The sequence below is a fragment of the Taudactylus pleione genome, unplaced genomic scaffold, assembly GCF_031769625.1.
Source record: "Taudactylus pleione unplaced genomic scaffold, aTauple2 ptg000019l, whole genome shotgun sequence".
Lineage (NCBI taxonomy): Eukaryota > Metazoa > Chordata > Amphibia > Anura > Myobatrachidae > Taudactylus > Taudactylus pleione.
The window spans coordinates 21,573,577-21,600,161 of NW_028284421.1; the positions used below are offsets into that span (position 1 = coordinate 21,573,577).

At 45.0% G+C, this 26,585-nt stretch overlaps 1 protein-coding gene across 4 annotated transcripts in view; it reads left to right on the forward strand.

Annotated features, from left to right (window-relative positions):
- The first annotated feature begins 4,389 nt into the window (after positions 1-4,389).
- AP3B2 (adaptor related protein complex 3 subunit beta 2) overlaps positions 4,390-26,585 on the forward strand; it is a 107,314-nt gene continuing 85,118 nt past the window's right edge. For all 4 annotated transcript variants that reach the window (XM_088445979.1, XM_088445960.1, XM_088445969.1 and 1 more), the window contains exon 1: positions 4,390-4,528. In XM_088445979.1, coding sequence (XP_088302105.1) covers positions 4,422-4,528 — 107 coding nt within the window. In that variant the 5' untranslated portion in view covers positions 4,390-4,421. The remainder of the gene's footprint in view (positions 4,529-26,585) is intronic.

Below are 26,585 nucleotides of genomic sequence, written 5' to 3' on the forward strand. Positions count from 1 at the left end.
TTCCAACACATTGGAACGACAGATCAGGTAAAAAATGCCCAAATCGTGAGTCCCCACTCACGATGCGATGCGATGCATGCCCCGCAGGTCCCACATCGCATCTTCAGATCTGCCGTGCAGTATGGCAGATCTGACAATCTAGACACAAATGCACTGTTAAAAACTCTGGCTGCAGGAGATCGGATGAAGATTGGACAGCATATCGTATGCATATCGTGTTCAGAGCTGCCAGGGAGAGTTTCAAGGGAAATTGGACACATCGTCGGATCGTGAGTACATCGGTATGTATGTGGGCACCTTTAAGCTTGCCAGGATCAAAGATTGTGGATTGATTATGCTGTCTGCCACAGTCTGAATGTACCGAGTGGAATGTATTGAGTGCTGAGATGCTCATGAGCCTGCTAGAGTGTGACAGTCATCCCCTTAGCCCCAGAACCTGTGTACTTTAACAGTGTCTCGGTTTTATGGGATTGTGAGACAGTGTGGGACCCTGATGAAGTTCAAACCTTGGCAAACATTTAATCCTGGTCAAACGACACCACCATGCCATATTTGGTGGAGCTAGGTATAAAACTCTGTCCGTGCATAAAGGACAAACAGACACACATTCTTGCTTATTATATAGATCTAAAATGTTTCAAACAGGTAAATGAGGTCCTACCTGTGGCATAGGGGGTAATCAGTGCATAATAGTCCTTCCTGTACTTTAGTAGGTCCTCTAGAAAATACCAGATATTCCCGCCAACAGGTTTCTAACCCCTCAAGGTTCTTTTTCAAGGTTTGAAACGCGCTGGGAAGGATATGAGACAATTTCTCCTACCCTAGGAGAAGAGACTATTATGTAGTAATTATTTAGGCTTCCTATAGTTTGTCATCCACTGCTGATTACCTCCTATTCCACGGGTAGGAACTCCATTTGCCTATTTGAAACATTTTATATTTTTAATAAAAAAGTTTTACACTATATCCTGTTCTCTGTTTTGGATAACATCAATAACATTTGCTGAAGATTTGGATGAGACGGAATGTGTCCTGGATTTTCTGAGCAAAGATATGACGTGTGGGGCTCATCCCCAATATCCTTTGTATTTATGGTGGTGGTTAGGAGGATTCAATTGCTAGTAAAAAAAAAAAAAACGTTATGAATATGTTTGACAGAGAAGGGTGAGCCAATGTGCGGGGACGAAAGGGTTGGGTCCAGCGGATAGCTGTGTTAGGCCTTAATTTAAATAAAAATGTGAGCTTGAAGCTTGGGAGAGAGATGTGTCTGATCATTATCCTCTTCAGGCATTTTAGACAGAGTTCCCATGACATTTTTGTCTGAGCTGTATTCAGCTGCACGGTGAAAGCGGTAACTATGAAGATGATGTGTAAGAAGGGCGTGCAGTGCGTGGTTTTTGCCTACTGCTGAGCAGGTGTAGTCCTGTGGCTTACCTTGCATTGCACCCTCTTTCCTTCAGGTCGTTGGGTAAAAGATGGTCCTGGTATGCAGACTAGACTCGGGCACGAAGGAGGAGGTCGAGGATAAGCCAGGATGTGAGAGCTGTCTTTGCTCAAGTCGTTCGACTTGGAACAGTTCCAAAAGTGGGGATTCAGGTTTAAGTGAAAGTCATCACTGGCAGTCACGCACCATTCATCCTTGCACGAGAGGGTAAGGCCCTCTGTCTTCTCACAAGGAAGATGGACAGAAAAGAGACAGACAAACAAACAAAGAGGTTCTCACCAGTGGCACTCTGGAACGTCACCCCACTCGATTCCTCACAGGTCCCTGTAGGAAGACAATACCACCGTGCAGGACCCTATCCTAAACTACAGGTTGTCACGCTACTACACTTACCTATATCTACATTAATGATGGCGCTAACTCACTGGCCTAGGAAACTGTATGTGTAGTGTAAACCATCTGACAATATACAACAATTGATAAATGTGATTAGGTTTAGGATTAAAGGGAGGGTTAGGGTTAGGCTGCAGGGTAGGGTTAGGGATATGCTGCGGGGGGGGGTAGGGTTAGGTGGGAGGGGTGAGTTAGGGGGAGGATATGGGTTACAATAATTACCTAACTCCATCAGGATTCTGACCATCTGCTTCCTGACCATCGTGATCCTGTACAAAACCTGTCCTAATGGGCTGTACATAAATCTGCCAGCCTCCCACTTACCTGGCATCTTCTCAGACAAATAATTAACTCTACAGCTGGAAATTACACATGAATGATCACATGAACATACAAGAAAAAGAAAGAAGGTCAAACCGAGGGTATTGCCAGCTAGTCGGGTTGTTGTGGGTTTTATAGCCAATAAAGATATTGATATCCACAATACTAATATTAAGGAAAAACAAACAAAAAACAATTGTTCCTCAATTCAATTCAATGGATACAGTTCTACAGCAGGTATAAGGGAGAAAAAACATAACTTATGCTGGGCATACACTATACAATTATCTGTCTGATCTGGCTGATTAGAATAAAAATCTGGTAATGTATGGAGCAAATGATAATTGACCATTTGCTCATGAACACTGAAAATAGTCAAAAATGTTTGTGCAGACAAATTAGTTCAATCAAATATATTTAACCAATTTGAACAATTGTTTCTGTCCATTTTCAGGTGTTTGGGACCAGATGGTTGAATCTCATTTGCTCCCATACACTACCGGGTTTTCATTCCAACCAGCCAGATTGGACAGGTATCTGATAGATAATTGTATAGTGTATGCCCAGCATTAGAAGCCATGTAGAAAAAAGCAAAGGGGCTAGAAATAAGAATGAATAGAAGAGAGAAAGTAGAAAATAAAAAAGACAAAGAACTGATATAAGAGGGGGAAGCACATTGAGCACACACACTGAGCGATATCATGAACGATATCGTTCAGCGCCGGGCACCCCCCTCATCCCTGAGCATGCAACAACCTGACAATGTCGGCAGGTTGGCCTGCATGTTCGGGCGATGAACAACAATGACCAACGACTGCGGGAGCGCGCATCGTTGGTCGTTATCGTTCATAGTTTTAATGTACACACTGGCTGATATAGTGAATGACTGTACGATAACGATATCGTTATCATTCAGTCGTCTAAAATATCGGCGTGTGTGTATGCATCTTTAAGGTGCGTATCCACTACACGAGAAAAATTAGCGATTGAACGATTACGACATTATCGTTCATTAATCAATTTGGCCAAATCGAAATTACAAATCGGGCATATCGTTCAATGTGTATGCCCAATTTGCACGCTCCCGCGGTCACATGCGATATAGAGTGGTTGGCCGTGCTGCTCGTCCAATCACACAATATCGCATGCTGCCCCATACATATTAATACAGGACGGAACGAGTGATCTTTCCATCATTCATTTAATCGGGTAATGTGTACTGGCAATCGTGCAGTGAATATGCCGGCAATGTCCAGCGATGCACGCTACCGCTGGTCGTTGTCGCCATTTGTCATCACCTGAACATGCAGGCCAACCTGTCAATATCTACAAGTTGTGCATGTTCAGGGATGAGGGAGGGTGCCTGCACTGATCAACATATCATTTCAGTGTAGGCACATCCACTGCACAGGATGATGAACGATTACAATGTTGTAATTGTACAGTCGTTCCACTCTCGTGTAATGGAAACACATTTTTGTTTATTTTGCATATTGGAAACATGACACATTTATCAACCAAAGTATTGAGATGGATCTGTATTATTATTGCATTACCGTGATCTTTTGCTTGACTGCAATGGATGAAGCCATGTGGCACAAATCTATCCATAATTTGTGTGACCATATTTGCTGACCGTTTTCTGTTGAGCTAATAAATACTTAATGGTGTTTGTTAAATACTGTCAATGGTAAATCAGAAAAGAAATGGTGTAAACAGACCAAACTCTCCCACTACCCTCGCCCTCATTGCACAGAGGAATGGATGTGAGGTATACATAGACTTATAGGGGCTTGCTAGTACTGCTGTGTGTTTTTCCATACCTTGCCTACTCATACCATATACTATCACATACCTAACCATAACATATACTCTCTAGCATCTGCTACAGGTAGTTACAATTGGCCATTATGTCCCTTTTTAAACCTGGTGTCAGTATCCAGAATTACTTTTGGGCCTGACTCTCCCTGGATTCTCGTCTCTATAAATTAGCCCTAAATACGACCGACCCAAAGTAACATGTGTTTTTGTAATATTTTATGTATTGCCTATCCACAATAACTGTTAGGAGCTGTTTAGTTAGAGTATTGTACATGAAATAGGGGCCGGGATTGAAATATCCAGTCACAATTGTAAGGTACGCAGACTAGTGGCAGTAAAGGGGTTAAGGCGAAGGGAAGATTTCAGCAGATCACCTCCTCTGGTGACGTCAGTAGCGGCTGTATTTAGAGATAGGCGCTGTCCGCACACACAGTGCTGAGCCATGTCTGCCAGCCCGGGGTACAGCGATGAAAAGGGGGGCAGTCTGGGGGAGCCCGAATATGGACAAGACCCGGCAAGCGGGGGAATATTTAGCAGCGACTACAAGAGGTACCCTATGGAAGCTGTATAATGATATAGCTGTATACATTGTAGTGGGAGAAGTGGGGATACACACGCATATTGGTTATACATCCGTGAACTGTGTATACTATATGTACAGTAGTATAGCAGCATCCTGCACATACAGCAGGTACACGGATAAGGTGGCTGTACTATCACACGTACAATGGTGGCCTGTGCTGATGATGGCCGGGGCAATGATGCTGCTGCTGCTGGAGAAGGGGAAGGCTCTATCTCCTCGCAGCGCAGCAGCAGGGACAGAAAGCAGGGTGGGAGCTTCATGTCTGATGCATGGTACATCCGGTCATCCCGTCCCCCTTGGGACAAAGGTGTCACACAGAGAGGTCACTGATCGCCATTGGTGACTTACACATGGCATCTCCGTTAGGAAAGACGAGGCCCATGGTCTACAAGGAGGAGGACTTCCATACATATGTGGGACAAATCTGAATGAATCGGGCCATCGTGTATACTAAGGGACTCGGCCCCATAGTCATAGGCAGGGGAGACATGATATAGGAGGCACAAGTAGCTTTGTTTTACCAGTATGCAATGGTGTGTGGATATGTACAGTTTTAGAGGACCTAAGGGATTTCACTACTTGTGTTCCCAATGTATATGACGAACAGTGTGTCATTTATTCATTTGTCCTTTTGATATAGTATTATTTTATTAATATGGGGCCAATTCAAATAGCCATGAGGGTGGAATATTTCCATTGCAACGGTTTGGAAACGCTGATAACAGCACCTGCTCTCACCCACTCGCGGCCTGAGTTCTCCGCGGACTCACTGATGTTGGTATGCAGCCCTATGGGGACAAGTTAGTTGGTTGCACATGTGCAAATCACTCTCAAACAACGCTAAAAGCTGGAAACTCTTCTGAACCTATGGGCAATGTCTATGAGAGCCAAATTGTCCGATTAACTACTTTAAAAGGCGCAAACTTTAAATGATTGCTAAGATATTGCAGCACTACTGTGACAACTGTTCTAAATAAAAATAACTTAATCAGAGGAGAATCAATGACTAATAATACTGGCCTTATCATGCCTACATGGTTCTATTTAGCTGCATAGTACAGCTGACACTAATGCTGTGTACACACTGGAGCGATATCGGCCTGATTAGGCCAAATCGAAATAACAAATCGGGCATATCGTTCAGTGTGTGCCCAATTTGTGCGCTCCCGCGGTCGCTTGCGATATAGTGTAGTTGACCGTGCTGCTCGTCCAATCACACAATATCCCATGCTGCCCCATACATATTAATACAGGACGGAACGAGTGATCATTCCGTCATTCATTTAATTGGGTACTGTGTACTGGCAATCATGCGATGTCTAGGGTGAAGGCAAAACGCCCTGAACATCGTGCTAATTGCTTATCGCTCCAGTGTGTACTCTGCTTAATCATATAAACTCTCAGAGCAAACTTAGGGCCTGATTCAGAGCTGAACGCTCTGACCAGAGCGCTCGCTCTGAATCAGGGCCCTCCCTCCATGAAAATGGAGCGGCCTCCTGGACGCTCGAATAGCTGTGGGTGACCAGGTCTCGTGCATGCGCACGACGGAGCTCCCTCCGTCGTGCGCAAGCGCAGTGGGAGAACATCGACCCGCTTGCGAGCGTACTGCCGCTCACGAGCGGGTCTGAATGACCCCCTTAGTTTGAAACATGCTATATTCAAAGTGCATACTCGCATAAAGGTAATCTAAAATAAATTGCTATAGAAGCCGGCTAGTATATATATTTCAGTATGAATCAAACAGGTGAAAATACCACCACAGGACACTTGATATGCAGAAAAGTTACATTTTGATCAAAATACACTGTTTCTCCGATTCCACAGGGGACACTGGACGCATACCCTGCTCTGGGCCTGATTCAGAGCCGCTCGTTCGCACATCTGCGCATGCATATGGGTCGTAATGCGCATGCGCCAACCAGTCTTTGCGGTCGGAAATCGAGTGCTCGCAAAATAGCGAGTGCCTGCTAATTTGAGTGACAGGATGAGGCGTTTGTGGGTGGTAACAGGGGAAGGTGCTTGAAAATGGGGAGTGGTGATCCGAACGCAGGCGTGCCAAACGGTCAAAATGGGCGTTTTAAGGGTGTGCATAATTAACAAAGCAGCGTCATCGGCCACGTCACTTGGTTGTCTCTTAGTCTGAACTGTTCGCATGATTGCGGTAGGAAAATCCAACCACAAGCACTGCGAGCAGTTCAGACGCCTTTCGATGTACTCGATTAATCAAATAAATAGTGGAGATGATGGATGCGAGCGGCCAGGGGGCGTCTTTACAAAATAGCGAGCGCATGTTTCGTTCGCTCGCTCAGACATTGAAGCGTCAACAGACCGCAAAGAGCGAGCGCTCAATTTAAATAGCCGGCCCCTTTTTCTGAACGAGCGAGCGCAAATAGCATCCGGCTCTAAATCAGGCCCTCTGTTCCTTCCTGCCACACTTGTGATCATTTTATGCTATGACTGTCAGAGACCTGTTTGTTGTCACTTGTTGTATTTCTGTTTTTTCAACCTTTTCAAATGTTTTGTGTACTTTTGCCTCCTCCTCTCCTGTCTGTCTTTTCTCAGCTTCCCTCGGCCACAGTTTCCTACGACTGGGGCTTGTAGGGGGGTATAGAGGGGGGAGGAGCTAGTCACACTTCAAAAGATTTAAAGTGCCAGCTCCACTTAGCACTGTCTATACCCCACTGTTTTGAAGCCTCCAGTGTCCCTTGTGGAATCCGAGAAAGGGATTTATCGGTAAGTATCAAAATACTGTTTTAAGGAATCCTGGAAATATACCCATGTTTAGATCCACGAACACCCATACGGATGTGAGCTTACTGGTAGGGGACCTCACAGATGACAGAAGGGACACCACTACCATATGCGTTTCGTCCAATGCATAGGACTTCTTCAGGGGTAAAATCAAATATCAGAAAAAGATTTTTTGGACAATTGGATAAAGATGATTCACCAAACGTTGTACAGAAGAGCTAATCACCATGAAACTTATAAACTCCTTCAGGCTAGCAAGCACCTTTTAGCCATTGAGCTGAGAGGTGCTTGCTAGCCTGAAGGAGTTTATAAGATTTTACCCCTTTTGTTTATGCCAATGTATTTATGTACAAGTTGATTAACTTATCTACATTAGTACAATTATATTCCACATCCTAGCACCCTCAAGCTATTATTGTGTATATATATATATATATATATATATATATACACAATAATAGCTTGAGGGTGCTAGGATGTGGAATATATATATAGTCAGGTCCATAAATATTGGGACATTGACAGAATTTTCATATTTTGGCCTCTATTCACCACCACAATGACTTTGAAATGAAACAAACAAGATGTGATTTAACTGCAGACTTTCAGATTTAATTTGAGGGTAATTACATACAAATCAGGTGAACGGTGTAGAAATTACAACGGTTTCTATATGTGCCTCCCACTTTTTAAGGGGTCAAAAGTAATGGGACAAACTAAACAATCCGAAATCTAACTTTCACTTTTTAATACTTTGTTGCAAATCCTTTGCAGGCAATTACAGCCTGAAGTCTGGAACGCATAGACATCACCAGACGCTGGGTTTCATCCCTGGTGATGCTCTGCCAGGCCTCTGCAAATGTCTTCAGTTTCTGCTTGTTCTTGGGGCATTTTCCCTTCAGTTTTGTCTTCATCAAGTGAAATGCATGCTCAATCGGATTCAGGTCAGGGGATTGACTTGGCCATTGCATAACATTCCACTTTTTAGCCTTAAAAAACTCTTTGGTTGCTTATGCAGTATGCTTCGGGTCATTGTCCATCTGCACTGTGAAACGCCGTCCAATGAGTTCTGAAGTATTTGACTGAATATGAGCATATAATATTACCCGAAACACTTCAGAATTCATTCTGCTGCTTTTGTCAGCAGTCACATCATCAATAAATACAAGGGAACCAGTTCCATTGGCAGCCATACATGCCCACGCCATGACATTACCACCACCATGCTTCACTGATGAGGTGGTATGTTTTGGATCACGAGCAGTTCCTTTCCTTCTCTTCTCTTCCCATCACTCTGGTACAAGTTGATCTTTGTCTCATCTGTCCATAGGATGTTGTTCCAGAACTGTAATGGCTTTTTTAGATGTTGTTTGGCAAACTCTAATCTGGTCTTCCTGTTTTTGTGGCTCACCAATGGTTTGCATTTTGTGGTGAACCCTCTATATTCACTCTTGTGAAGTCTTCTCTTGATTGTTGACTTTGACACATATACATCTACCTCCTGGAGAGTGTTCTTGATTTGGCCAACTGTTGTGAAGGGGTTTTTTATTCACCAGGGAAATAATTCTTTTGTCATCCACCACAGTTGTTTTCCGTGGTCTTCCGGGTCTTTTGGTGTTGCTGAGCTCTCCGGTGCGTTATTTCTTTTTAAGAATGTTCCAAACAGTTGATTTGGCCACACCTAATGTTTTTGCTATCTCTCTGATGGGTTTGTTTGATTTTTCAGCCTAATGATGGCTTGCTTCACTGATAGTGACAGCTCTTTGGATCTCATATTGAGAGTTGATAGCAACTGATTCCAAATGCAAATGTCACACCTAGAATCAACTCCAGACCTTTTACCTGCTTAATTGATAATGAAATAACGAGGGAATAGCTCACACCTGTCCATGAAATAGCTTTTGAGTTGATAGTCCCATTACTTTTGGTCCCTTAAAAAGTGGGAGGCATATATAGAAACTGTTGTAATTCCTACACCGTTCACCCGATTTGGATGTAATTACCCTCAAATTAAATCTGAAAGTCTGCAGTTAAAGCACATCTTGTTTGTTTCATTTCAAAACCATTGTGGTGGTGAATAGAGGCCAAAATCTGAAAATTCTGTCAATGTCCCAATATTTATGGACCCGACTGTATATATATATATATATATATATATATATACATACATAAATTCCTGAAGGTCTTTTGAAAAATAACGTAGTCAGGAATGGCGTTCCGGAGCTTCCTGTCAGCCGAGCCCCCAACAAAATTTAGCTGCCATGCGACTGCCAGGTGGGCGGGCGCGGGGATTTGGGAGGATCACACCCTGGCCTGAAGCAAGCTTACACTGCAGCTTCCAGGCGGTAGTGTAGCATGAAATGACCCAAACGGCACTGATTGGGAGTTGGGGTGGCGCCTGCACAGTGGTGCGTTGCGCCCTACCCCTATCCCCAGGATGGTGGGACAGTGACATTGTGGTGTGGGATAGTGGGCCTGATTCAGAGATGTACGCTAACCCGATGGTTAGCGCACATCTCCGATGTACTGCGCTTGTGCAGCCCTCCGACTGCGAGCCCTCTCGCAGTGTGTCCCAGCCACAGCCTGATTGACAGGTTGCGGTGTTTAGGAGGCAGAGCGGGGGCGTCCCCGAAAACGGCCGCCCTCGTTTTCCGGGAGGGATGAGGCCAGGGTCTGCGTGGGTGCACACAGACTTTCTGGCCTCGCAAGCTGCCAGGACCCGGCTAGGCTGCGGGAAGCTTTAGCTCCCGCAGCCTGGTCAATGGAACATCGACAACAATCGCGACCGATGGACGCGATTGTTTTAATGAGACCGATGGTGATCCCAGGCTGTGACCTGGGTCGCAGCGCTGGGATCACGCAAATGCCGCAAGGAGGTGTGGGACGCATCCTTCTGCATTTGCATTTTAAATGGACGGAATTGCATAGCCGCTTGTGTGCAGCTGTGCAATTCCGTCCATCTCTGAATCAGGCTCGGTGTCAGGCACATTGACACAGGGTGACCACAGCAGGTGTGGCAGTGTGCCTCGGCATGGCTGGCACCGCAGGTGTATGGATGGGTCGCGGCAGAGTGCAAGGTGGGCGGGTCTCTGTCAGTAACGCCTGCGTTTCCCCGACCACCACCCACAAATGGCACTTCTTGTCAATCACTCTGCGATGGGTCTGCGTAGCCTCTGCGATCACAGTCCCAATCGCAGTGGACGGCTCACGCATTTGCTCTGCGATGCGTATACATGCGCAGAATGCAACAATCGGCCGATTGCATGCTTATTAACAACTGCGATCCTTGCTGAATCCTGAATCCTTGCTGAATCAGGCCCACAGTCTCACCTGGCAGGCTGGAGCAGGCATACTACTCACCTTCCACCGATTACTCCATTGCTGGTATTGGGGGGCTGTCCTTGTGCCCATCCTTGTGTATATTATAGCGATCATACATGCACTCTGATGACAGCCAGCACCCATATTACTAGGAGGTCACATTCGGGCTTCTGTATAGGGCACTGTGCGCTCTGGTAAATGATATGTAGTAGTATACACTTGTCTCCCAGTGACAATCATCAGTAGTTTAAGCACTATGGGTGGGATGCAGCAATGTGAGAAATGCTGCCAAATCCCCGAAAATGTGGGTTTGATCGCATATCTCATATGCACCAAGCCCCAGAATATGATGTACTTCGGGGCTTGGATGCAGTGGGTAATGCAATCTTCTGATGGCGTTACACTATAGAAACCTATGGGCTTCTGGGCTCGTTCAGAAAAAGGGGCCGGCTATTTAAATTGAACGCTCGCTCTTTGCGGTCTGTTGACGCCTCTATGTCTGAGCGAGCGAGCGAACGAAACATGCGCTCGCTATTTTGTAAAGACGCCCCCTGGCCGCTCGCATCCTACGTCATCTCCGCTATTTATTTGATTAATCGAGTACATCGAAAGGCATCTGAACTGCTCGCAGTGCTTGTGGTTGGATTTTCCTACCGCAATCATGCGAGCAGTTCAGGCTAAGAGACAACCAAGTGACGTGGCCGATGACGCTGCTTTGTTAATTATGCAAACCCTTAAAATGCCTGTTTTGACCGTTTGGCACGCCTGCGTTCGGATCTCCACTCCCCGTTTCCAAGCACCTTCCCCTGTTACCACCCACAAACGCCTAATCCTGTCACTCAAATTAGCAGGCACTCGCTATTTGGCGAGCGCTCGATTTCCGATCGCAATGACTGGTTGGCGCATGCGCATTACGATCCATATGCATGCGAAGATGTGCGAACATTGCTCGGAGCGAACGAGCTGCTGCTTACGAGCGGCTCTGAATCAGGCCCTCTATTCGGAGAGTGCGGTCAGAGGGATCCAATCTAATGCCTCCCAGCACCCCCCGCGGTGCAGATTGATACCAGAGGGACTTCTGGGTCATAGACTCGGAAGTCCCTCATTCGCAAAGGACAGCTCTTACCGAGAGAGATGTCGTTTGTGATTTTGATCATGCATACCGGCGTAATTAACGCCGACATGCATGTGAAGAGTCATGTATATTACAGGTAGCATTGTCATTGTCTCAGTGCTTGCAGTACTAGCACCTGTCTTGTGGGAGCCTGGGCTCAGCTTATAGAATTCCTCTAATCCTGTTGTGCACTTTTCCATATAATTTTGTCCCATACACTGTCTATGAGTCCTTTGTACGGGTTTGTATGCTTGGTGATACCAGCTATGTTTGCTTAAGGACATCACCATGCCTCATGACAACCTATTGTGTCAATTTCTAATTATTTCAGTGCAATAGTAATTTTCATTGGTTACCATGACCAAAGGCATTTTTGGTGACATCTCTTATTTGTAAGAATTAGAAGCTTACCTACATGCTGGGTGATTTATTTTTTTTTTTTTTTTTATCCTTACAAAGTATTTTATGTGGATCTGACTTTTTGAATGTATTTATGTGGATCTGGCTTTTGGAATGTATCTATGTGGATCTGCCTTTTCAATGTATTTTAGCAGGATCTGTTTTTTTTTTTTATTTTAATTTGGATCCTGCTTTTCTTATATATGTAGAATATGTGGCTTTCCCTATATACTCTTATTTGGGGTGTGGATTCTATTTTTCTGTTGTTGTGTGTGTGAATTTACAGCAGTTTTCTCTCCTATATTTCTGTATTTGTATAGTTTCACATATTATATGATAAATTGACATGTTCTAAAACCCACCCCCACAGCCCAAACTTTGACAATAATTTTTTTATTTGTTGCCCCAATTGATACCCCACCCCCCGCAGTAGCTCCAACAATATTTCCACAGCTCCTCCCACCTCTGCCCTCCCCAATGGTTCCTGAACTTATTTATCTACAAAAATAGCTATATTTTTATTTATTTATTTTTTTCACTAAATTATTCTTTGAATAATACAAATAACATTTATGAGAACATGAACTTGGTTTACACTGTGAAAAGTCATAGATTCAAATACAGCTGAAAAATAACAGTTAAATGTAATGTAATGATTTTTTATAGCAAAGCTGAGTGACATGACAAAGTCTGTTTATGATGTTAGCCAGTTATATGATCAAAAAAACTGAGGTGATGAATTTCAACCTACCTGTACTAACCACATTTATCTATCTAGATAATATTTATCTATCTATCTATATATCTATCTATCTATCTATCTATCCATTAAGTTTTATTTTCATATCTTTCTAAGATGAAATAAACTTACCTTACAATATGAGATGTCATATCAGCAGATGCAGCTGCTAACTGACAGTTCTATACTAACAGTGACATCACAAAGGCAGTTTATGAAGTAATCCGGTCACATGACTAGCCTACTGAGCTCCCAACTGGCATGATAAAACTAAACCAGCATGCACTTCACCACCAGGCGCATATAGCGAGGGCGTAGCCAATGGAGCTCATGCTCCAGGCGCCTGCTCTGGCCAGAGTCGCCATCCGGGTCGCATTTATTTTTTTTCCCGTCAGCCACTACTGAGCTCTGTGGACAGTTTACCCTGCCTGGTTCTATCCCTCCTTCCTTCTGCTCCATCCCGCCTTTGCACCTCCTCCCTTATGCTCCGTCCTGCTGCCATCCCTTCTCCCTTCTGCTCCGTGCTACTTCCCCTTGCCAAGTCTCTGACGCCGGGATCACAGCAGTGCAAATCTCAGGCAGTGGCTGGACTGGTGACTGGAGAGGAAGCTCTCTGTGGCTGGCGGAAGGCTGGGGGTGCACTGGGGTGAGTGCCCAGTAAAGGAGCAGTGCCTGTCCAGTAGGTACACCACAAGAATGCAGCACATACATGGGGGATGGAATGTTCAGTGAAGGGTGAGTATGTCCAATAGTAGGAGGTAGTGTTAAGTGTGCCCAGTAGGAGTGGGAAGTCAGTCTGCCAAATGAGGGATATTGGTGGGGGGGTGCCCAGTCAGTGAAGGTTTTGATGTTTGACAACCAGACCATGCACTATAGTTTAGTAAATTGTATCCTGCCTGTGCATTTTCCAAGCTCTACTGTTAATGGTCACACACTTTAGGAGGGAAGGGGCGGGAGATGCCGGATCAAGTGCTTGCTCCAGGCGCCATGGCTCCACAATACACCTCTGTTCACCACTGATATGTATCTCATCTATTTTTATTCACCTGAAATTAATGTTTGAATAACATTTAGGTGAAAAGTAACTTAGTTTACACTATGAAAAGTCATGGATTCTGACACAGCTGATAACTTAAGGCGCATATCCACTACACGATTCGCTCCATGAGTGATATTGTGTAGTGTGTCCCAGGCAGTGGTGGTCATTAACGACAGTGAGCACCCACCCTGAACGATAACAATCACAATATCGTTCAGTGACGTCACTCACCCATATCTCCATACTTGCAGAACCTGACAATATCGTCAGTTACCCTGCAAGTACGGGCGATGATAGATGTTGTCAACGACCAGCAGGATTGAACGATATTGTTATCGTTCATTCGTTCATTTTATTTGCTAGTGAATATTTATCTATCTATCTATCTATCTATCTATCTATCTATCTATCTATCTATCTATCTTCTTTACTTTAGCCATTACATTTTATTTTAATATAATTTTAAGGTAAAATAAACTTACACACTTGTCACATCAGCAGATGCAGCTGCTAACTGACAGTTCTATACTAGCAGTGACATCACAAAGGCTGTTTATGAAGTAAGCCGGTCACATGACTAGCCTACTGAGCTCCCAACTGTCATGATAAAACTAATCCAGCATGCACTTCACCACTGATATGTATCTCTATATATCCATTTTTATTCACCTAAAATTATTCTTTGAAAACTGAAATAATACATCTCAACATACCGGCATTAATCAGCAGGGCCGTAACTAAGGTGGTGCGACATGTGACACGGCACAGGTCACTGCAGGGCAGGGGGCGCTGCCCGAGCCTGTCAATATTCTTTTTATAATTATTCTTACTTGTAGCTTCTTTTTCTTTTATCCCCGTCATCTCCTGGCTGACCCTATCTCCCTTCCTGGCAGAGGCCGTCTACCCTCTCTATCTGGCCACCTCCCCAAGCACCTTCAGTCACATTCTCTTTCATGTAACACACACATTTCATAATACTGTCATGCCCAGGACTCAAACCTATCACCTCCTACATGGCAGTCAGACACCTTACGCATGGGGCTATCTGCCTCACAATTACTGATAGCAGCCCTTAACATAGCCACCGATTACCGACCCAGGTGTTACCTGGACACCTCAAGTACCTTTGCCGGTGAGTTTAGCTGCTGGCGCAGGTACATACACTGATCTCCCCACCGCTAATATTTGTTGCATATACATTACAAGTAGCACTCTTTATACACAATCAGCCTGTGATCTACATTGCCGGCTCCAGGCTTGTGCATGGCTGTTCTGATGGCCAAATCCTGCTGCAGGTAAAGGCTCACTAGCACTCTGCTACATATAGAGCTGGTGAGTTATACTTCATAATTATTGGGTATCATCACTGCAACCATTGGATATACACTGTATTTGGAAGTGCCACCTAGATAAGTGGTATGGGGTGCGCCAATGCTGTTTCTGTCCCTGGGCACCAAAAACTGTACTTACGGCTCTGTTAACCACATCTATCTATCTACAGATATGTCCTTACTAGTCTTTGCTCACTAGTCGCACTAAACAGCCCCTCTCTGCGCGCCTGATCCCATGAGACTGCTACCGCTGGGCGTCTTTTTCGCATCTTTTTTTGCCGAAATTGCGTCTTAAGTTGCAATGCGACTAGCGCGCACCAGGAGACTATGCTGAATAATTTGTGACACTTGTATATCTGTGTGCACCTGAGTCTCTGAATCAGCATGCAAAGTGCTACAATGCAGCGGCCACAGCTTTTTTCTACGCCAAGTTCAGTTTACAGACTCAGTGGCACACAGATATACAATTGTCACATATCAAATTAATCAGCACAGTCTCCTGGTTTGTCCTAGTTGCAAAAGACACACAATGCTAGCAGAGTTGTACGGGTCCTTGCGGCTAACTCATGCCAGACATATAGTGCTGCATGGCGTATTGAGGCTAAAGGATCAAGGACACATCTGTATCTATCTACAGTACAGTATCTATAAATCCTCTCTGCTTTATCCATCAAATTTTATTTTCATATACTTTTTAAGACAAAATAAACTTACCTTACAATGTGATATGTCATATCAGTAGATGCAGCTGCTAACTGACAGTTCTATACTAACAGTGACATCACAAAGGCTGTTTATGAAGTAAGCCAGTCACATGATGAGCCTACTGATCTATCAAATGACATGATAATATTAAACCATCATGTACTTCACCACTAATATGTATTTCCATATATCTTTTCTTGTGCTATCTGTTTTTTTTTTTTATTAAAAAAGAGAATGACGATATCAGCAGTAAATATAGTAGTAGACAATTTCAAATCATACAAATGAGCAACTAGAACATCAAAACATAAGTGATTCAGACAATTACGACTGATAATGTATAACAGTTACTTAGCCTAGAACAGTTGTACAGTAGATGTGAAATTTACAGGCTTATAAATGAACATAACAAAAAGAATAAGATGACCACAGAAATAGAATATAAAGAAAGCTGGAAAAGGAAGGGGGAATGGGGAGACAGGGTAAGGGGTGGGGTGGGGGTACAGTTGCCACCATGTTTACTGAGGTAAATTAGAGGAAGGAGGTGCAAAGTGAGCGGCATATTCTGGAGATTCTTTGAATTTATATATTACCAGTTATTTATATAGCGCACACATATTCCGCAGCGCTTTACAGATGATATTTGTCCATTCACATCAGTCCCTGCCCCAATGGAGCTTACAATCTACTATATTCCCTACCACGTGCTCACACACATACACACTAGGGTTAATATTTGTTGGGAGCCAATTAACCTACCTGTATATTTTTGGAGTGTGGGAGGAAATTGGAGTACCCGAAGGAAACCCAGGCAAGCACAGGGAGAATATGCAAACTCCACACATTTAGGGCTGTGGTGGGAATTGAACCCATGGCCTCAATACTGTGATGCAGTAATGCTAACCTTTACACCGTCTGTGTTGTCCAAGTGAGCCAAGTGGCAGTAAAGATGCCGGGTTTGAAGAGGACATAAGGTCTTCCATAGTCATGTAGAGGTGGATCTATTGGAACTACTGAGAGAATGGGGGCTGGACAGTGGACCTCCAAAAGCAGGGGATAGCTGCTCTCACCGCATTCATGAGATGGCCAAGCTTGATACAAATTAGATATTATATGACTAGGCGGTGTTTGCAAGAGACAAAGTGATTCAAAAGGTGTCTGATCCCACCCTACTGTATAGACAGGCAGCGAGCTAAACTGTCTAACCTGAAGGTAGAACCAAAACTAATTAGACCGAAGGCCAAAGGCATGTTGAAGTTCCACAAAGGACCATAACCCTGTTGAGTCTACAAATTGAACCAAACACAAAATACCCTGTAGGTAGCCAAACTGAGTGGATGGCCAACGTAGGATGATGAAAACGAGGGATTTTTTGAACCATGGAATAGCCGAAGGAGAGGATTTAACTTAGTGACCCTCAATAAGAAGCCATTGCTCGGTGGCTGGATACCTAGACATCTCCACTATTCTAGCTAAGTGTGCCAAGTGATAATAGCTAAAAAAAAGTAAGTGGGTGGAAGGCCTCCTCTAGCGCGGTTTTGAATAAGTAACTTCTGTGCCAATCTGGGTCTTCCATTAGCCCAGACAAATTTTTCCACCAAGCCCTGTAACTCACAAAAAAAGGAAAGTGGGACTATACTTGGAAGAGTTTGGAACAAATATAGGATTTATCTTTCATCCACTAGGGGACACTGGAGGTGCTTACGATGGGGTATAGAGGCATGGCTAACTGGAGCTGGAAGTGTGAAGCTCCTCCCCCTCTATGGCCCATAAGCCCTCAGTTTAGAAAATGTGCCTACGGAGCTGGTCACAACCTGCTGTGCTCCAGCAAGACACTTAATTTATTTATTTTATTTAACATCTATTTATTTTTCTTTATTATTTAAAAACATCTTTTACATTGTTTTTGAAGTACCCTTCGCCACCTCTCTAAAGGTGGGGTCCGGGTAACTGGCGCCCTATTAACCTCCTGGGTTAATAGGAAGGAGTGTGCAATGCTTAACTAAAAGCAACTGACAGCTCCTTAACGCCACACACACACAGGACAGACTGCCTCAGCAGAGCTAGCACAAGGAGGAGGTGATTACTGCAGCGTGGCTGTCATATTAGAGTCCTTTGGGCTTGAGGAAGAGGGGCGGAGCCTAACAGCGCAAGCTCCCTGTTTCAATTAACGCGGCAGCGGCTGTGAGAGCAGCGTGGCTGCCGTCTTTAACCTGTTGTTTGCCTGCATCTCTCCACTACAGGTAGTGTGCAGCACATACAGAAGGCTGATTCTCCTGACCACATCCCTGGCAAGAGGCTGTGAGTAACACTGGGGTGTGAGTGCAGAGAATCTAATCTGTGGGAAAAGAGTGGGGGGTACCTCTTCCTCTGTGTCCCAAACCAGCCTTCTATTTTATTTCCAATTCACTTCTGTTTCTACTGTGTCTGGGTTACTGTGTGTATTCATGTCAAACAGAACAAAAGCTTCTCAAAAGATGTTTGTCTGTTCTAAGTGTAACAACAAACTAACCAAGCCACATGCCACTTTGTTAACGTTATGTGATGCTTGTATAACAATAGATCCACCTATGGCTATTACTGCTTCACCTGCTCCTCCATGGGCCGCTGACATGGTAGGAGTAATGACGGATTTAACGTCAGAGTTAGCTGAGGCACGTAAGTCTCAGGCTCCCTGGGTGGCTGGGTTAATCAAGTCTCTAGACTCCCCAGTACACCCGCAACGCACCCTCAACTTCCTACCAAAGACCGACACGAAAGTGTACTCTGACAACTGTTCTCCAGTCAGATGAGTCGGACGAAGAATTCCTCGCTACAGAGGATACCTAAGAAGGGGAATTGGAGGAAGTGTTACAGGACGGTTTCCCTCAGGAGTTAGAGTACACTTCTCCCGGGGTGGAATCTCTAATTTTGGCGGTCAGGAAAACCCTGAATTTACCTGAGGATGTGATCCCTGCATCCCAGGAGTGTGAATTATTTCATGAACAACCAAAGAGCTCAGCTGTTTTTCCATTCTCACAGCAACTTCAACAGCAGCTCTCAGTGGCCTGAAAACACCGGATAAATGGTTCCAAATTCCACGCCGATTTCCATCTAGCTATTCTTTTCCATCATCCATGATGGAGAAGTGGGAAACACTCCCTCCAGTAGCTGCATCCGTCTCCTGTCTCTCTAAGAAAACAGCACTCCCAGTACCGGGTGCTACAGTACTAAAAGATCCTTCGGATCGTAAGTTGGAGACAACGCTAAGATCTATTTATACTATAGCGGGTGCTCAATTTAGACCCACCCTTGTTACCGCTTGGGTTAACAAGGCTGTGGTTTGCTGGGCTGACCAGTTGATTACCAGTTTGGACTCTGGTAGTTCCAGAGCAGAGTTACGTCTACTAGCAGAACACATCCGTGAGTCTGCAGTTTACCTGGGAGATTCTTCTAAAGATATCAGTCAGATTAGTGCTCGCATATCTGCTTCGGCTATTTCGGGCCGCAGAGCCCTCTGGTTGCACGCTTGGCAAGTGGACGCAGAATCCAAGTGTGCGGTGGAGGGTTTACCATTCACTGGCGATATGCTGTTTGGCACGGAATTAGACAAATGGATATCCCAGGCCACGGGGGGTAAGTCTTCCTTCCTCCCATCAACTTCTACAGCTCCCAGAAGAGCTTACAATGGACCTTCGTTTCATTCCTTTCGTGCGCCACATTCCTTTTGTGGTAGTAGACCGGAGCCTAAACCAGCGGAGAAACTGGTGGCATGACGGTCTTCCATCCCACCTGGGACCTCCTGCAGTGGGAGCCTGCCTGCAAAACTTTCAACAAGTTTGGAACCAGACTTCTACAGAACCGTGGATCCACAGACTAATTTCCCTGGGGTACCGAATAGACTTCAAAGTCCCCCCTCCACCTCGGTTCTTCACTACAAGTCTGCCAATACCTGCAGACAAGACCAGGGTTCTACAGGAGGCTATCCTGTCTCTAGTAGTATCATCTGTGCTAGTTCCGGTTCTGGAACATCAACGAGGTATGGGGTTTTACTTAAACCTGTTTGTAGTACCAAAACCGTATGGCTCGGTCAGGCCCATCTTAAACCTCAAGTCCTTGAACCTGTATCTGAAGATGTATCCCTGGATATCAAGGATGCCTATCTGCATGTTTCCATTTGGGAACCACACCAGGTCTTTCTGCATTTTGCCATATTGAAAAATCATTACAGGCTGAGTCTCCCATATCCAAATATTCCGAAATACGGAATATTCCGAAATACAGAATTTTTTGGGCATGACTCAAATAATGAAACCTTTGATGTTTGCTGGTTCAATGTACACAAACTTTTTCTAAGGCACAAATTATTAAAAATATTGCATACAATTACCTTCAGGCTGTGTGTATAAGTTGTATATGAAACATAAATGAATTTAATTTCTGTACACAAACTTTGAGCCACAAAATTATTGAAATATTGTATAAAATTACTTGCAGGCTATGTGTATAAGGTGTGTATAACACACAAATGCATTCTGTGTGTATATTTGGGTCCTATTCCCAAGATATTTAATTATGGTATGCAATTATTCCAAAATACGGAATATTCCGTTATCCAAAATACCCCTGGTCCCAAGCATTTTGAATATGGGAGACTCAACCTGTATCAGGCTCAGGCATTGCCGTTCGGGTTATCCTCGGCTCCCCGCATCTTCACCAAACTCATATCAGTCATGATCGCTCTCCTTCGGTCATCAGGAGTGAACATAGGGCCTGATTCAGAGCTGGACGCTCTGACCAGAGCGTTCGCTCTGAATCAGGGCCGTCCTAGTTAAATTTGGAGCGGCCTTTTGGACGCTCGCATAGCTGTGGGTTACCACCCACAGCTTATGCGAGCGTCCATGATGATGGTCGCGATGGTCAAGACCATCGCGACCATCGGGCTTGCGACGAGACCCTGCGGTAGGGTCTTGCTGCCGCAAGCCCTGGAGTGATTTTGGCTCTATAAGAGCCAAAATCACTCCCACTGACATCACTAGTGATGTCAGTGGGGCCGGACCCAGACGGTAGGCGTTCCCATGGGAACGCCTCCATCTGGGCAGGCACGCCCACCAAAGGGGGCGTGCTGTCACTCACCATCGACAGCATGCCCCCTTTATAGCGAGACCCCAAGCAACTGCTTCCCCGTCGCTCGCCCGGTCTCGCGCATGCGCACGACGGAGCAGCCTCCGTCGTGCGCATGCGCATTTGGCTTTGAGCGGGTCTGAATGAGACCCATAATCCCTTATTTGGACTACCTGTTACTCAAGGTTCCATTGGTATCTCTTCTATCAAATCATGCCTTACTGACATATCACACTCTAATCCAACACTGTTGGATAATCAACTTCAAGAAATCAAATGTCAATCCGTCCCAGAAACTTCAGTTTCTGGGCGTGATCTTGGATACGGCATCACAGAGGATTTTTCTTCCAATAGACAAAGCCCGGGATTTCCGTTTGTTAGTACAGTTGGTCCTCAGACCAAAGAAGGTGCCCCTGCTTCTTTGTCTGCGTCTCTTGGGGAAGATGGTAGCAGCTTTCAAGGCACTACAGTTTGGGCGGTTCCACTCCAGGGTGTTTCAGCTGGGCCTGCTAGAACAGGGGTCAGGGTCTCCTCTGCTTCTACATCGACAGATCCGTCTGAGCCCGGTTACCAGAGTGGCCCTTCTCTGGTGGACACAATCCAACAATATTTTAGCGGGCCGAAGATTCGGAGTGTGGGACTGGATCATTGTAACAATGGATGCCAGCCGTTGAGGATGGGGAGCAGTAGTCCTCGATTATCATTTTCAGGGTCGATGGTCCCCTCTAGAACAGAAGTGGCCCATAAATGTGTTAGAAATGTGTTAGAGCTCAGAGCGATTTACAATGCTCTGATAGAAGCAACAGTTTCTAAAGGCTCGTCCGGTAAGAGTTCAGTCCAACAACGCGACGGCCGTCGCTTACATCAAGCACCAAGGAGGGACTCGGAGTCACATGGCCATGCGAGAAGTAACTCAGATACTCCGGTGGGCCGAGAACCAGTCAGTAATCCTGTCGGCAGTATTCATCCCGGGTGTGAACAACTGGGAAGCAGATTACCTAAATCACCAGGATCTTCATCCCGGGGAATGGAAGTTTCATCCAGAAGTGTTCAACGCGCTGATACGTCGATGGGGATGTCCTCAGGTGGACCTCATTCCGTCAGCTCCCACTATACGTGTCAAGAACTCGAAATCTGCAGGCAGAAGTAGTAGATGCTCTGACAAGTCCGTGGATCTACGACTTTGTTTACCTTTTTCCTCCGATTCTGCTTCTTCCTCTTCTAAAAAGGATAAAACACGAGTCAGCCTCTGTCATTCTCGTAGCTCCGAACTGGCCTTGGAGAAGTTGGTTCTCGGACCTTCGGTCCCTATTGTCAGACGATCCATGTCCCCTTCCTCTGTGCCCGGATCTTCTACAGCAGGGTCCTTTCGTACACCCCAACTTAGCGTAACTGCGTTTAACGGGGTGGCTCTTGAGACCGATATCCTAAGACGCAGAGGCATCCCAAACGCAGTTATTCCCACCATGCTACGCCCCAGGAAGCCAGTTTCGGCTGCGCATTATCATCGCATCTGGCGTTCTTATATCTCCTGGTGATCCAGTCGGGGTCTTCCATCTAGGACTTTTCGGTTGTCCCGGTTTCTGCTTTTTCTTCAGACCGGTCTGGATTCTGGCCTTCGTCTTGGAACTTTAAAGGTGCAGGTTTCTGCCCTTTCCATTTTCTTTCAACGGAAATTGGCCCTCATTCCTAAGGTGCAGATGTTTCTTCAGGGGGTCTTGCGCATGCAGTCTCCTTTTGTACCTCAGATAGCTCCCTGGGACTTAAACTTAGTGCTTCTGTTTCTTCAGTCTCCCATGTTTGAACCTTTTGGAAGAGGTTGATCTTAAGTACCTGTCTTGGAAGACGGTTCTCCTCCTGGCTCTCGTTTCGGCTCATAGAGTTTTGGAATTGGGGGCTCTGTCCTATAAGCCACCTTACCTTGTGTTTCATGCTGATAGGGTGGAACGCCGGACGGTAGCCGCCTTCCTCCCCAAGGTTGTGTCGGCTTTCCATATCAATCAGACTATTGTGGTACCGTCGTTGGTGGATGACTCTGGTGGTTCTTCTACCTTGGATGTGGTTAGAACTCTCCACATCTATGTTAGCAGGACAGTGTCCCTCCGCAAGTCTGAGTCGCTTTTTGTCCTCTATGATGCTGTTCGGAGGGGTTGGCCACCGTTTAAACAGACTTTGGCACGTTGGATCCGGCTGACTATTCATCAGGCTTATGTTAGTGCCAACCGTCAGACTCCTTTGTCCATTTCGGCTCATTCCACGCGTTCTGTGGGTGCATCATGGGCGGCCGGTAGAGGAGCCTCCACATCACAATTGTGCCGTGCGGCCACTTGGTCTTCAGTTCACACGCTTGACAAGTTTTACAAATTTGATATGTTTGCTGCTTCAGCATCCTGTTTTGGCCGCCTTGTTCTGCAGGTGCCGCAGAGCGCTCCCGCCCGTGGGGAAAACTTTGGGATGTCCCCAGCGTAAGCACCTCCAGTGTACCCTAGTGGATGAAAGAGATAATGGGATTTTGGTACCTACCGGTAAATACTTTTCTCTGATTCCACAGGGCACACTTGACGCCCACCTCTGCGCTCTTAGCCTGCCTGTTCGGCTTGTTCCTTATGTTGTCTGATTCGGTTATTGTTTGTTCTTCTCTCCTTTTTACTCCGCTTGTTCTCCATCTCCTCTCGGTCTTCATTTTCTAAACTGAGTGCAAATGGGGCATAGAAGGGGAGGAGCTTCACACATCCAGCTCCAGTTATCCACGCCTCTATACCCCAGTGTAAGCACTTCCAGTGTCCCCTGTGGAATCAGAGAAAAGGATTTACCGGTAGGTACCAAAATCCCATTTTTTGTCAAAGCATTTATCTTTACAGTATTGATCCTACCTAACCAAGAATGTCGTAATGCTGACCATCTCTGGAGGTCAGTTTTAAACTTTGCTAATAAGGGGGAAAATTAAGCTGAAAGAGGTTGGAATTATCATTGGTTAAAACCCCAATATACCTAAATTGAGATGAGTCCCAATGAAATGGAAATGCCCCTCCACTACAGGACCAGGTGGCAAAATATTTAAGGCCACGGATTTTGCATAATTAATTTTAAAGTTAGACTCATACGCAAACCTCTGGAATTCACCCACATGGGCCATAAGGGCGGGGAAAGAGGTCACCATGCTGGAAAAGGAAGCCAGAAGGTCATCAGCAAAAAATGCCAGCTTGTGTTCTGTGGAGCTCATTCAGACCCTCTCACTAAGATGAGTGAGCTCCCGCAGAACATCAGCTGAGAGCATGGACTTGTGGGTCAATTCAAGGGCTTTAATATGGTCTAGGAGTTGTATCCTCTGTGCCATCTACTCCTAGTCTTTGAACCTAGTTGTATACATTTACCTCTGAGCACACACTTATGTGCCTCTCAGCCTGAAAACGGGGACGCATCATGATCATCATTGAGAAAAATGTAGTCAAACATGGCATAGCCAAGTTCGTCTTTAAGACAAGGATCATTGAGTATTAGTTCATTAAAATGCCAGGTCCACGGACGGGGAGGCACTAGGTGGGGTCTTACAGAAGCACAAACTGGGGAATGGTCAGACCAATTAATATGACCAATTACACTGTGGAGGAAGTATTGTAAAAACCTATGGGCAACATGGAAATAGTCGATGCGGGAGTATATGGGTTGAGGGGCTAAGTAATAGATGTAATCCTTCACGGTGGGGTGTTGAGTCCTCCATAAATCAACCAACTGGTGTCTGTGACGGAGTTGGCGGATTCTACAGTGGTCCCATAGAAGGAGGTGAGACGGCACGGGAGAGCAATTAAGGGCAGGCTCTAGGGACCAGTTAAAATCACCCCCCAGTATAAGATATCCCTCTCTCAGCAGCTCCAAAAGCCGTAAGATCCTACTAAGAAACTGTCACTTGTGACGGATTGGGAAATATACATTAACAAAGGTGTACATTTGAGCAAATAACTTAAATTTGAGAGCCTGCCATCTTCCCTCCTCCAAAATATGGTGGGAGACATCTGAGATTGGTAACCAACGAGAAAATAAAATAGCCACACCTAGGGACTAGTTTACATCATTATCGTTCCAAAAGACTTGCGGATAATAATAACTACTTAATTTAGGGGAGGGCATGAAGCTTGAAATGTGTTTCTTGCAGAAACAAAACATCCACCTTTTCAGTTCTGAGCTTTCTGAGTAGAGTGGAACATTTTGGGTGTGCCCCTTTACATTTAAAGAGCCTACCTTGATAGCAGAGCAATCAACGGGTGCCATGTGGACTAATGTAAGGGGATACAGGAGTCTGCAATAGCATTCACTTAAAAGAGAGGCAAATCACAAGGCATTCCCTATAAAAGTCAGGTAGGGTGGCTGAGGGATGATACAGAATGGGAAAAAGAAAATAGTAGGGAAAAGAAAAAAAAGAACATAGAACAGACAGATTACAGCGCAAAACCGCTGTTGGATCGTATGGGCAGAGTAATAAACCCCAGGTCCAAGAGGTAGGTGCGGATATCCATGGCCACTGTCCGGAATTATATAAACAATTAAACAACGAGAAACTACCGTTTACAAAGTGATTGGTTAGAAAGCATTACTAATAAAGAAAATAAGAAAAAACTCATTATACGCACTAAAAAGACATAGGTAGCAATACTAATGGATAAAATAGGGTTATTCAGTTTCCACTGGTAACCACTGATCCGGGTGCTTAGTAGATGTAACCTCATATAACAATAGTTATTTAATTAGTGCTATTGGCACTACAGCTTGTCCGATTTGTCATTTGCTAAGCTGATAGACTAATTGAAATGCTAATAGTAGTAGAACTGCTCAAAGTTATTCCAAAATTTGCTGTAGGAAAACACACCTGGTCAAAAATGAACTAAGGCACTTAGACATTTGTTGAGGGAACTGTGAGTTCAGCAATTCAACATATGAAACGACTACTCTAAATAAGATTTGCTGAAAATTAAACAGAGCAGTCCCTGGCTCAAAAGAAGGAACAAATAAGCTTTCAATTAAGATAGTAATCAGGTAACAGTCTCTGAGGGAACAGGACATGGGGAAGGAGCACCATGTTTGTGACCCCGCACCATTTGCTATGGTGTGCGTTGTTAAGGCAAAAGAGGAGGGTCAAGCCGAGTTGACAACTGGGTCCAGTCGGCAAGGGATGGCTTAGAAATATCGAGTACTGTACAGAATTTATCCAAGTCCTTGAAGAGTGACTTGATGACCCTTGTGCAAAGCCTAGATGCTAAGTGGGAAGCCCCAAGGCAACCTGATACCTTTTTATTTTAGGGAAATGGTGAGTGACTTAAGGAAGACTCTGGAGAGTATTCCAAAAAAGAGCAGGGAAGAATTTTTGCTCTATTGAACTCAATCTCCTCCACCTTGAGTGCTTTACTGAGGATTTCCTCTCGAACACTGTGATAATGTAAATGACAAATAATGTCTCTAGGGGTATCGAACTGAAGGTCTCGCGGACAGAGTGCACGCTGAGCTCGGTCAAAGAAAATTACGTCAG